Genomic DNA, 14361 nt, shown 5'->3' on the forward strand with positions numbered 1-14361 from the left:
TCACTCCCTGAAGGAACAATAGCAGACATTGAAAACAGCTACAAGTACCTCGGTATACCACAGGCCAATGGCAACCTCGAACTAGCAACAAGGAAAGCGGCGACGACCAAATACCTCCAGCGGGTGAGGCAAGTCCTCAGAAGCCAGCTCAATGGCAAGAACAAGACCCGGGCAATAAACAGCTATGCCTTGCCAGTGATCAGATACCCTGCAGGAATAATAAGGTGGCCAAAGGAAGAGATTCAGACCACGGATGTTAAGACCCGAAAACTCCTCACCATGCACGGAGGGTTCCATCCCAAGTCCAGCACCCTGAGACTGTACACAAGCCGTAAGGAAGGAGGCCGGGGACTAGTGAGTGTGAGAGCCACTGTCCAGGATGAAACATCCAAGCTGAATACATCAAAGAGAAGGCTCCAACGGATGATGTACTCAGAGAATGTCTCAGACAATGGGGAACAGAGGATGAGGTGCTGGAAGACGGACAATCATGGGAGGAAAAGCCCCTACACGGGATGTACCACCGAACCATAACAGAAGTGGCTGATCTCAAGAAGTCCTATCAGTGGCTAGAGAGGGCTGGCCTAAAGGACAGCACAGAGGCACTCATTCTGGCTGCCCAAGAGCAGGCCCTGAACACCAGAGCCATAGAGGCAGGGATATACCACACCAGACAAGACCCAAGGTGTAGGTTGTGCAAAGAGGCACCTGAGACAATCCAACACGTAACTGCAGGGTGTAAGATGCTGGCAGGGAAAGCCTACATGGAGCGCCATAACCAGGTGGCTGGCATAGTCTACCGAAACATCTGTGCAGAGTATGGACTGGAAACCCCAAGGTCAAAATGGGAAACACCTCCCAAGGTGGTGGAGAATGACCGAGCAAAGATCCTGTGGGACTTCCAGATACAGACCGACAAGATGGTAATGGCCAACCAACCAGATATCGTGGTCATAGATAAAGGGGAAAGGAAAGCCGTTGTCGTCCCGCGTGATGGAAACATCAGAAAGAAGGAACATGAGAAAATCGAGAAATACCAAGGGCTCAGAGAGGAGCTGGAGAGAGCCTGGAAGGTAAAGGTGACAGTCGTGCCTGTGGTGGTCGGAGCACTCGGGGCAGTGACCCCCAAACTCGACGAGTGGTTGCAACAGATCCCGGGAACAACATCGGATATCTCGGTCCAGAAAAGCGCAGTGCTGGGAACAGCACGGATACTGCGCAGAACCCTCAAGCTTCCTGGCCTCTGGTAGAGGACCCGAGCTGAAATGGTGGACAGACACCACCCATGGTGGGTGAGACGAGGATTTTTATATATATATATATATATATATATATATATATATAGGGCTTACGACCAGTAAGACTTTAGTTAGCTGAAGAACGTCCGACACCTTCAAAGAAGTACAGATGACAACTGAAGAAACCTTTTCATCGAAGTGCATTTTAACTTGATCATGCATGGAGACGACAGTCAGGTAAACTGGAATATATTTGAGTGTTTTGTGGTTATTGTTGGGGTAATTCGCTATACAAACATTTTTAAACATTGCTTTCTAATCTTTGTTTATGTTTTGGACTTCCTGATACGTCATATCCTGCCTTCCTTTACATCTACATTATGTCACATCCTATCGCGTCACACACTGTGCACCGTATAAATGCTCTCCCATTGCAGTTCGTCTCTCTCTCTCTTCTCTGCCTCCCTCCTTCACTGACCTCCCGCGATGTCTCCGCTCTCTTCAAGATTAAACCAACTTTACGTTCAACACCTGGCTTCCTGATGATTTAACCATCCTCTGCCATCAACGCCCGTAGAAGCAATGAATCGGGGACGAACGATCAAAATAAACCCATTAGTTATGGTAATAGATGCTGCATATGTTCAGTTGGTCAGTCAAGTGTGACAACTTATGTGAAATGTTTTTAGGAGGGTTATCTAACTCACTGTCTACAATAAACAATTTTTGGAAAATATTTTGACACATCCACCAAAGTTGATGAGAGATGTTAGACCAGTGGTTCTCAACCTGGATTCAATCGAACACAACATGTTCATTAGTTATGATGTGCACGCTTGGCCATCATGAGCTGCAGATCATCACGTTACATTGTTTGTCCAATCAGTGCTGTGGAATATTTAGTTCGCTAAGTAGTCAACGTGCTAACTTTTTTTGTGTGTGTTTGTTTGACTGTTTTTAATGAATGTTTTTTTAATCTTGATTTTGTAAAAAATAAAAAATATATAGATTTTTTTTACTCATAAAGGGTTCGGTGAAGGTGCATATTAACTGTTTGAGTTCGGTGCCTCTAAAAAGGTTAAGAACCACAAGTGCTGCATTCAATACTCGGAAATAGTTATAGGAGAGTAGACTATTTCACAATTGTAAATGTTATTTATTCATTTATAGTATGTTCACAAACAACCCCATTGAATATATTTTGTGATTTGTCTGCTGACATTTCTGTCTGGTTATTTCCGATTTTCTTAGTGTGGTTGAAGTTGATGTTATTTACGTTTTCTGAGGAGGTCTTTGAACGCCTCTGGAGTCAAAACCGAGAAAGAGAAGGCACATGCGGTAGGTAGTCCAACAGTGATGGTTCTGTATTTGCTTAGTGTGAAAAGCATAAATAAAGTGTATGTTTTCAAAAAACCAACAACACGACAGCTGTCATTGTTTCGGAGCTGCAACGTATTAGTACTTAAAGTTATAGAAATGAGAACATGATGTTTGTCACAACGCCTCAAACCCGTGTCAACACATCATAAAAGAACCATGCACCACTTTGTTGCAATGTACTGCAGAATGTGACAACACTTGAAGAAAAAGTCATGACTTGTGTTTCAGAACCTTGATTTTATTTTTCACGCACACAGAACAGAACATTGCGTAGTGTATTTATATTATTTTAAAATTGCTCTCCAATAATTATTGGTTCAAACAACTCAGGGGTACAAACTAAATAGCCTGGCGGCAACTTGGCCGTGCAGCCCCTCGTACTGCTTAAGGGACAACCAACACTATTTTTTGTTTCCTAACTGACATTAGAAAAACGTTTTAAGGCATCTAAAATACCCAAAACATGCAGGCTGATATTTTTCGTCAAACGCAAAACACCAATAAAAATGACTTAAAGTTGCCCAAAACTGCCACGAATGAGCTCAGAACTGGATTCAGAAAGTCCCGCACCAGTTCGTCTCGTCAGGATACTCCTTCACTAACTGCCTTAGTCCAGACTCAAAACAATGGCTTCAGAAAGTTCAGATTCGGGAAATATCCTTTCTTGTTACTCATCCAGTTATGAATATGATTCAAATAGTTCTGAAGAGGAAAACAAAAGTGTTTGCGAATGATTAAAGAAGTCCTTCCGTATCAATTCGAGCCGTGTAAGCAAAGCGACGAAGCTGGTGAAGGACACCACATATGAAGCATATATGAAGCTCCGTGAATAAGCAATATAACATCAACTTCTGTGATATGTGGGATATAAGGACATGAATAACAAATAATAAGCTACAATATGTCAACATCAATGTGTCACGGTTTGCAACGTGGTGATGGCGGTTGCGGATCCCAAAAAAAGCAGGCAGAAGGGAGCAGTAGGTTGTGTTTGACAAATTGTATTAAAATAAAGTCAGCAGGAACAAAATCTAAAACATCAAAATTATCTGAACAGAAAAAATACAAAGTATCAAAAGAAAACCAAGATTAAAAGTCCGCCAAGGTGAAACAAACACATGCACAGCATACAATGCATACACAATGCACAATGCATACAAAGCATACAATGACCCGACACCGAATGGTCGTGCCGGGAGTCCTTTTGACTGCCACTGATTGTAACGACCAGCACTTGTGCAGGTGCAGGCGGGGCCGACAGCGCCATCCGTTGGTCGCCAACCAGATCATGACACAATGCAGATTGTTTAATGGTTGTGCATGCAAAACATTGTTTAAACTTTCAAGATGAAGAGTTACGAACTTACGTATGAATGACAGCGGTTATCCATCGCTAACTCCGGTTAGCTCCTTGTTCCAGCAGCTGAATATTTGTCCGATAGGTTTTCTCCACTATTACGACGATTGCTCTCTTTCACCACTGGAAGCAACTTTCTACCCATTGTCAGGCTGAGAGGATGACAGCGGCTATCCAAGCGGGGATTCGCGCACTCCGGGGAGCTCCTCGGCTGGCGCTATAATGCTCTGGTCCGTTGGAAATGGCTGGTTTGTCCGCTGGGAATTTGTGTAAACTTACACCTTCTTTATGCCTGTTACCGCAATTGGCTGCCAAACAACGATTCACCATCGCATTACTTATTTTCCTTCTAATGTCGCGATCAACACGGTGTTTTCAGACAAAACAAAGTACCCAAAATGTACTGTGTGTCGCTTTCTAGGTCAGGGGTGTTCCCTCAGCGACGTCACTGCGGCATCGTCATCAACTCGAAAACAAGATTATTCAGACTATTCAGCGCAAGTTTTAAAATGTAAAATATAGATATATGCGGTGGTGTCTTTGTAAAATGCGGTCAGTAGAAGTCATTTGAATGATTTTACGAATTAAGGACGCAACATGTCCGGAGGTGTCGGTTGTCTTTTAAGTCGGATGGGACAGCCAGCCCTTGTGTGGATAAACGGTTCAGAAAATGGATGGACAGATGGATGGGGAATATCAACAAGGTTGAATAAAGGCAACAATTACTGTGACAAAGACAACCAATAAAGGTCATGAAAACCACATCGATGTGTTCCTCACTTGGCTACGCTACAGTTAGAAAAAAAAGCTCAACAAAGGATCAACAACCACCCATCATTTGATATTGAATAGGCATCTCAATTGGCATATCATAGCTCAGAAGCGTCTCTCAAAACAGGCCTGTTATTTCATAGAATTATAGAAGGGAGACCAAAAAAGGAAACTATTTGTCCTTACAAAATGACATGACTCCCCCCCCCCAGTCTGAATTGATATACTACGACTTTCATTGTGCTGTGTTCCCGCGAACAAGCTTCTTTCTACATATATATACCATAGAGTAGGCAGATATTTTACTCTGCAGATATTGTTTGGTCTTAGTCTAAACAAAGTCAAATTTAAACCCCACAAGAAAGTAAAATAATCAGTCAAAGTAATTTTACTGTGTCTGAGAGACTTTGTCCATCCCATCTATGAAAGTGGAGCATCAAAGGGTCGTGATAGTTTTGAGGACTTTCGAAAAGTCCCTGTTAAGTTAAAATAAATGTGCCCTGTAAATGCAACACACCACTGAAAAGAATGTTGTTAACATCCTTGCCAATTTGTAATGAGCGGTACCCCATGTCTGTTTGCGAGGGCACAAAATGACGGGGTGATGACTCAGTTACTTGCACATCATTAGGAAATGTAATCGTGACTCTATTGCTACTTTCCTTTGGGCTGCAACAATAAAGGCAGCAAAAATATATTGACCGGGTCTCAGGACTAAATTAAATACATAATAATTAGGAAAAGCACGAGTGAAATTTATAGTATAAGGTTATCTGTGGCGTTTTCCCTTGATGATAAATCGTTCCCTTCCTGGGTCTTCACAGAGATTCCGTAATATGAGACGGACATGCACAGTGGTGGTCATTATGCCACTGTTCTAATGCTCTTTCCTGACACCAACGTGCATGAATCGCTACCTTTTCAAGCCTTGCATTTCTTAACTCCTTCAGTGCCAGACGTGCAAAAATGTTTGCAGTCCAGTGCCAGGGTTTTTGTCATTGTCACTCGAATTCCAAGATCCACAGAATACCGAGTTTTAGAAGTACATAAACCTTCAATACAGCGTAAGAAACCTTGGACACTCTTCTTTCATTAGAAAAAAAAAGAATTAATTCCTCCATTATATGGGTCTGGAGTTATATGAGCTTGAAATGAGGGCGGCTGTCCAATATACAATGCAATACATACACATTGGTTTACATAGTGCTTCAACAACAGCTGAAGCTGGAACAAAGCGCGAACATGGAAAAAAGGGGAAATGCTGCCCCCTTGTGGAAGGGAAAAGCATTGCCAGAGGCCATGGCCAGAGGCCATGGCCAGGGCTTTATCGGCATCCACACAAGAAAAAACAAAACCCGAACAAATTCGCAAATGGCGCTCAACGTCATATTTTCAATTCCCCTATAAATTCGTGTTTAAGGGGAAGTAACGTCGCAAAATCTTCTTTACAAAAATAATAGGTATTCTATGTGGCCTCTCTAGTCTAAACCTGGCATTGTTTACCTCCCATTCAAATCAATTGTCTGGGATCATATCCATATATCTTCGTCAGGCTTGAAACACAAAAGTGTTTGAGTGAGCAGCACTGCATGACAGTGACGTGAAACCTCACCAGCCTACTTCTACTTTAGCCTCACTGTGCTCTGCCTTAGGCAATGTTTCTCATTACGTACTTCTGTTGGCGTGCTTTGAACGCCACAGGATGGGATTACACATCCATCACATGTCAGACATGGCAGAGGGGAAAAGTCCGCCCTACAGGTGGTAGGAATTGTAAGAGCCCAGCTGGCACTAGAAGCTTTTGTGAAACAAACAAATGATTTAAAAAAATGTTGCAGAGACTCAACATAAATTCATCTTTTTCCCGCAATCTTCTAACAATTACTTGGAGTGTGAGAAATTTCGAGAATGCATAGAGGCCAGCATAACACGACATGTCTCTGAGAGACAACAATAATTATGAAATATCAAATGGCAGGGGGAAAAAGTAAAGTCAGCACAGACCAAATTGTACACAAACAATGCAACATGTCTTTAAAAATATTTTCTGTCATTATGAAATCAGGGTAGAACTTTGTGGTAGCAATTCTGCAAGGTACTGTGCCTTGAAACAAGACTGTGGATAATAGAGAACAGAAATGTTCTCCTTCCTACAGAAAAAAACAAAAGCTTACATTTAACAGCTAACAAAAGCTAACAGATAACACCTAATCGAAAAGTTGTTCCTGGGTGACAAAAAGAACCTGACATCCAACACTTTGGTTGTTATGTTTATGACCTAAGAAGAACATGCTATTATGACAATTTAAAGGCAGATGAGGAAAAAAAGGATAACAACTCGCTGAAGGGATTGAATTTGCTAACTGCTCATCATACCTGATCCGTATTTGTGGCCTGGCATACCAACTGAGCAGTTTTCTGATGATAAAGAACAGTCGAAATTGTTCACATAATCGCAGGTTTGAACATGTTTCTCTTTGTTGATCAATTACTATTACCCCCTTATAAAAGACCACTTTCATCTTTCATTTCTCTTTTCACTACATTTGACAACCTAACATCAATTACAGTAAAGTCTCGTTATATCGATATCGGTTATATCGATAGTACCGCTTATTACGATACTATTTTCATTTCCCTTGCACATTTCTAGTGTTTTTATGTATAATTAGTACCGTTTAGTATGATACCCGGTTATTACGATAATCCGGTTATTACGGTGCTCCTTTTCATCCCCCGCCGGCCATTTTTGTTGTTTATATCGATATATCCGTCGCGCCATTGGTCAACTTGGTCACGTGTCTTGTTACGTGAGCCGCCATCGGTCGCGCCATTGGTCGACTTGGTCACATGAGCCGCCATCGGTCGCGCTATTGGTCGATTTGCCCGTGTGACTTTGTCACGTGACACGCCATCGGTCGCGCAGTTGGTCAACTTGGTCACGTGTCTTGGTTACGTTTCACGCCATCAGTCGCGCCATTGGTCGACTTGGTCAGGCGACTTGGTTACGTGCCCAGCACCCGTGTAGCAGAGCCATTTTCATTTTCAGACGCTAGCTCGTGTGTAGCAGACGAGATTGAAGTGTTTGTGTTAAAAGGTAAAAATAGGAAGCAGAAGAAGATTGATGACTTTTTTAAATTGTATACATAATACAGTAAGATGTAAGCGTTGCAGTTTCCCTGTTGTGTTATGTACATGCCCACTGTACTGTATATGAATGCAATCGTTTTTTGCAACAATGTTTCTTGTTTTGTCTGCTGAAGCGCGATGATTTTGAAAATTATTAACATTCCATACTGTGTATTAAAGGACAGCCGATGTCACTTTTTATTCAAATGCAAATAAAAATGACTTCACGCCAAGACGTCTTGCATTGCTTGTGAATCCAAACAATGGCTTCAGATTCGGATAATATGCTTTCTTGTTACACATCCAGTTATGAATATGTTTCAAATACACTGTAGCACTGAAGATTAAAGCATACATGTTTACAATCATTAAAGAATTATATGTGCCATTTTGAGGCAACATTGGGGGAACATCTCTCACCCAAAAAAAAAGGGAGCTAATGGCCAGCTCCGTTTCTTATATGGCGCTTGGCTGCCCTCTTTTGGTGGCTTTTGTTTAATGCAGTTCGGCGCAGGATCGGATATATCGATAGTCCCGGTTATATCGATGTTTTTTCGGACTCCCTTGAATATCGATATAACGAGACTTTACTGTATATTAGGTCTTAAAATGCTCAACACGGCTACCATGGCGTGTTGACCCAATTTTGCAATTTAGTTTATTTTGTGTGATTTATATGTTACTTGTCAAAGCTTACTGACAATTCCAAGTCCTCTCCTGTGAAAAACACAATTAAGGGAAGTAAATAATCATAAGCAAAGTGAAGAAATAATAATATAATACTCATTTTCAATGTTTGACAATTTACACTGTGGATGCTAAATAACAATTTCCCCCAACATTTCACCCTTACATTTATTTGGCAATATCTTAATCAAGTCATTTCATTACATTCGTTGTGCTCAAAATAATAGCGTGAGGAACCTTAATTCACCCGAGAGGCGAGACATACTTGTGGAATGTATTCCAGTGGTCCTCGGGTGCAATAACAGTTGACAGGTGCCAGAAATTACTTAAATCAATGCAACGCAGATGTGGAGCAGTTCTCAGAGACCTTGGTTTACAGGTAAACAGGACCATGATAAATTGTCTCGACACTTGGATTGTGTAAGGGAGGGAAATGCTACAGATGGAAAATAAATACAGCAATTTATAAAAGTATACACCCGTCAAACATAATTTTGGGGGGTAGCATAAGATTGATTATTCCATTTTTAACATGTCAGATTGCAAGGGCATGTGAAATCCTCCTCTGGACGCTGCAAATAATTTCAAATGGAGTTTGGCTGGAAATATATATATATATATATATATATATATATATATATATATATATATATATATATATATATATATATATATATATATATATATATATATATATATATATATATATACATACACACACACACAGACTCCACACAGGATGTGCAGGGCCCCGTTCAAACCCATGACCTCTGCACTCTGAGGCTTACATGCTATCAGTCGCACACTGTGCTGCTGTACTTTGATTTTCCAGATACTTGACATGTGGGAGTGATGAAATTTGTAAGTCAGTGTCACCATGTGTTATACATTTGGCATTTGATATAGACTGAAAAAAGAGAGGAAATAAAATGTTTGTTTCACACGACTTTGAGTAACCATAGTTCCGTTAACCAAAAGAATGTCAGAAATCATTTCAAACATATGGCGCAATAGTCAGAATGATATTTGAAGAGATCCAGCTATTTTGATCCCAAATCTAAAATACTGCCCATATTGACTAAAGTAATACAATGGAACCGTTTAGGTTTTGCTTTCTCTTCACTTTTAAATGTTGAAAAGGATTGTGAAATAGGTTTGAATAGGGTGCAAACATTTCTGTTTCAAATTATGTCTATATTTTTTTTAAACATGTACGAAGGAGGGCTATTTTCAAGTATTATATTAACATATTTTACTGCCCTACAAATGGCAACTTATCCCACTGCACAAGGTCCTTTGACAATTTCTTCACATAACTTATTGTTTATGATATTCAACTTTATATATTCAAATTTGTTTCTCTTCACATTCACGACAACATGCGTGCCGTGGTTAATAAGGTCAGTAAAAAAAAGAATTTGAATTAAATGACTTTTCAGGGCCGCTTGGACCAAACTTTAGAAAAAAAGTTCTGTTGTAACCAATTCAAACTGTGTCAGGAACTTCGTTGCTTTATCCGTCCTTGCTCATGGTGCACGATATACCGTCTTGCAATTACACGGAATAAACAACAAACTGCAATCACTTATTACATGTAAGCAATTCTGATTTCAATGTATCCTTCTTCGGTAAACATCCCAATGTCGAATTTAATGGAGCTATTGTTTGAGGACTCAGATGAGCCACAATCTCCAATATCACATGAAAGCTCCAGACGAAACTGTTCCACAAAACGTCAATGACATTATAGGGGATAATTTGTGATTATAAACAACACTTAACCTACTGTGTTGTAGACTCTGTCAGCATATCGCTAAACATCATATAATGTATACAATCCCGCTAAAGCACAGGAGTCAAAGTCAATGCCTAGGGGCCAAATCTAGCCCGCCTCATCATTTTCTTTGGCGCGTGAAAGCAAACCAAACAAATTTCATGATGTTTGCTTGAGTTCAAACCAAATTTTCAAATTGTACCATCTAAACCACAATAATCTCTATTTTTTTGTAAAATTTGAAAACTAGTTATTCATTAATTTGTTGTGCGCTCTACATGTAATATGTCGAGGGCATTAAATATTCTAATGGCTTCCCCAAATTCATAACGGCCTCTAAGAAGAAGCCATAATTATAATGTGGCCCGTGGCAAAAGGTTAGTTTGACACTCTTGCTTTAAAGCATTAAAATTTTTCTTATTTCTGTCAAAACACAAGCTAATCTTATCAAGTGTTTGTTGCATGCATCTTACCAAAAAGGGCTCTCAGCGGGTGGATTGAGGTGGACCGTTGAACCATCCTCTTGGTTTAATTTAAGCACTCTTCCTTTGAATTCTGCACGGTGTGCGCGTGTCGATATATTTGTAGCAAATATATAAATATACGCAGATGTGTATGTGTCCACGCATGCAGGGCAAGTCGGGCACACTGCTGCGTCACGAGCTTCTTCAGGGGATGTTCAGGGTGCCAAACATGAGTGGTCACACATCAAGTCTTCATTGCAATTCTGGCACATGCTCACGGCGGCAACTCATTTTCCTTTTTCTCTCGTGCTTTCTTTGCTGCGGGAAATCTGAAAACAAAAATTTGAAATGCAATTAGGAACATGACAAGATGCAAATAATCACATGGAACACAGCGAATAATTGCAGATTTTTAGAAACCGCATGAATGCTGCAAGAGAATGAATCCAATTTGAGTGGTATTCCGCTACTGAGAATCATATTCATTGTTTCATTTAATTATACTGGTGGGTGTCCTCACACAACCAGCATGTAACTAGCAATACCATTCGCATTTGTACAGTATCTTCTTTCCCAATCAAGCGTGTGTATCCACAGCAGGGATATTGTGTACCTGCTGCTAATCTGAACTAGGTTGCAAAATTGCGGCCACAGAGCAGGGCAGCTCATTAGTGTGTTGGATACTCATTTACACCAGTGTTTGATTTTTTTTTCCCATCATTCACGGCAATTCACAGATTTATTTGGGAATTGACAATATGAAGTAAAGCGCCATTCTTGAATTTGTTCGGGTTTTGTTTTTTCTTGTTTGGGTGCCGATAAAATGTTGGCCATGGCCTCTGGCAATGTTTTTTCCCTTCCACAGGGGGCGGCATTTCCCCTTTTTCCATGTTGGCGCTTTGTTCCAACTTCAGCTGTTGTTAAAGCGCTATAAAAACCAATATATATGTATTGCATTGTATTTTGACAACCACCCTCATTTCAAGCTCATATAACTCCAGACTCATATCATTTAGTGGCTTCTATTCTGTCAGTGGCTTCTATTCTGTGGGTACTGGAATTCAAGTGACAATGACAAAACCCTGGCACTGGAGTGTACACATTTTTGCACATGTCTGGCAGTGAATTACTTAAAAGAAAGTAAATTAAAGAATAAACAAATAAACCTGTGGCAAATGTATGTAAAGACAAATGGGATGCGACCAGCGTGAGAAAGAGACAGTATGAAAATAGTGGAGCTATGAACTGCGCAGTCGCCTGCCATATTGGTTTGTATTCAAAAAGGTAATTTAGAGCACAGGTCGACAGACCCTTTAATTGGGTTATTGGACCCCAGTGTGAGATGGGGACTGGCCCTCCAAATGGCCACTTCAGCTGGAATGTTGCATCCACCCAATGTTCCCGACATTCATTAATTTGTGATCTGCGTGCTGCGGACACTCCCTTTCCCTGCCCTCTCGAATGTCTCGCACTCACAGCATTGGCCTATGCCCCGCCCCCCCAACTCCCCCAACAAACGGATGATATTGGTCCATATCAATGATGGTAAACTTCAGAGTCATTGCAATGAGAAATGGTGATTCAGAGAGCTCCCAATTAGAATAGGTTTTGTGTTTTGTTGATGAAACAAAGATGATGAAACAAATGTATTGATTAATAATGATCTGCATTCACCGGACGATAAGACGCACCTTCAATCAATGGAAAAAGTTTCAAAATTATAAGGCACTACAGTAAAGGCTGGGGTTAGGCATGACTCCTTCAACGGGGGCAGCAATGGAGTCTGCGGCTGCTGACAGTAGTTGGGAGACCTGTTGTGGCTCAATATGACTTCACATATAAGGCGCAGGCATATATTCCTTCTTTTGAAGGAAAAATCAAGGCTTTGGCTGCGCCTTTTCCACTGGAAAATACAGTATTTATCTATTTATTTATTTATTTATTTAGTCCATCCATTCATTTTCCAGACCGCTTTATCCTCATTAGGGTCGCGGGGGATGCGGGAGCCTATCCCAGCCGTCTTTGGGCACTAGGCGGGGGACACCCTGAATTGGTTACCAGCCACACAGAGGCAAACAACCAGTCACACACTCACACCTAGGAACAATTTAGAGTGTTCAATCAGCCTAACATGCATGTTTTTGGAATGTAGGAGGAAACCGGAGGACCCGTAGAAAAGCCATGAAGGCCTGGGGAGAACATGAAAACTCCACACAGCAGTGACGTACAGTCAGGGGAGGCAGGTGAGGCAGTGCCTCACCTGTCATTATGGAAAGCTGTAATGGAAATATCAAATGAAAAAATACATCAAACAGTATTTAGTGATTTGTACTTTAAGTTCTTGTCCATTTAACTTCACCGTTTTAGGATTTTTTTCAAAATCGCTGAATTTTCACATTTACCGTTCAAATACTAAGTAGAGACGAGCAGTGAGGCACCAGCCGGCTGATCCTCACCATGGATTGCGCAATCACTATGCTTACTGTGCTGGCTTGCTCTGCAGTGAGACCGCATTGCTGTCCGTCTGCATATCGCTATTAAAGCGTTCAAACACGTTTAGTATATGAACTAAATTTCTACAGTTTAGCTGGTGTATATAATGTAGAGTCATTGTACATTATTAACACTGTACTACAGTGATGAGAAGGTACTACAGTGTTTATTTTGTTTTATTTTTATCAAAACGCTGTGTGTAGGTGAGGTAAACAGTTCTCCCGCCTCATGACAGGGGGCGCTTGTGATTCCAGAGATACTTCCGACTCCACGTCTGCAGAATAATAGAATTAGAGACAGAAAGCTACAGTAAACAGTTAGCAAGTAAAGTGCAACCCTCCAGTCATTTTTTCGTGTTGCTTGGCCTCACTTTCAGAATGGAGGATTACATATCTAAATTGAAAGAATTTTCTAAACTGGACATTCAATCGAAGCAGGAGGTAATAATTAAAGGAAGACCAACACCGGAGCTAAAAGGTTTGCTTCAGACAACGGGACACAATACTCGCTCTTTTCAGGCGGACTGGTACACACGAAAAGGCTGGCTGTGTGGATGTCCAGCAAGAAACCGCCTTTTCTGCTTTTCCTGCCTTCTGTTCTCAACTTGTGACAATGTCTGGACTCAAATGGGATATTGCGACCTGAAAAATTTACAACGGAGCCTCATCAAAAATGAGCGAAGACTCAACATCAGCATCCACAATGCTAAGGTAAAGGAGAACCGGTATATTTTAAAAGATCTCATCAATGCCACCTGCTTCCTTGCCAAACAACAGCTGGCATTTCGTGGAAATGATGAAAGTAAAGGCTCTGCTAATCGTGGCAACTATGTTGAACTATTACATGCTTTCGCTGAGAAAGATGACAGGCTAGCGAGTCATTTTGGGACATCCACTGTATTTTCTTGCCTGTGAAACAGAATACAGAACGATTTAATTGAAGCAGTTGGTGATGTCATTAGAAATTACATTAAAAAGGAGATCGGTGCAGCCCCATTTGTTGCTGTAGAAGTAGACGAGATTGTCATTCTCAGCACTGAAAACATACAGTCGGAACAGGACTGATCAA

General features: G+C 40.9%; 1 protein-coding gene across 4 annotated transcripts in view; it reads right to left on the bottom strand.

Annotated features, from left to right (window-relative positions):
• Positions 1–14361, bottom strand: part of il34 (interleukin 34) — a 75947-nt gene that overhangs the window by 49098 nt on the left and 12488 nt on the right. For all 4 annotated transcript variants that reach the window (XM_088996972.1, XM_088996969.1, XM_088996970.1 and 1 more), the window contains exon 2: positions 10810–11129. In XM_088996972.1, coding sequence (XP_088853098.1) covers positions 10810–10855 — 46 coding nt within the window. In that variant the 5' untranslated portion in view covers positions 10856–11129. The remainder of the gene's footprint in view (positions 1–10809; positions 11130–14361) is intronic.

Source organism: Hippocampus bargibanti, linkage group LG05 (genome assembly GCF_051943395.1).
Source record: "Hippocampus bargibanti isolate YZ-2025 linkage group LG05, ASM5194339v1, whole genome shotgun sequence".
Taxonomy (NCBI): Eukaryota; Metazoa; Chordata; class Actinopteri; order Syngnathiformes; family Syngnathidae; genus Hippocampus; species Hippocampus bargibanti.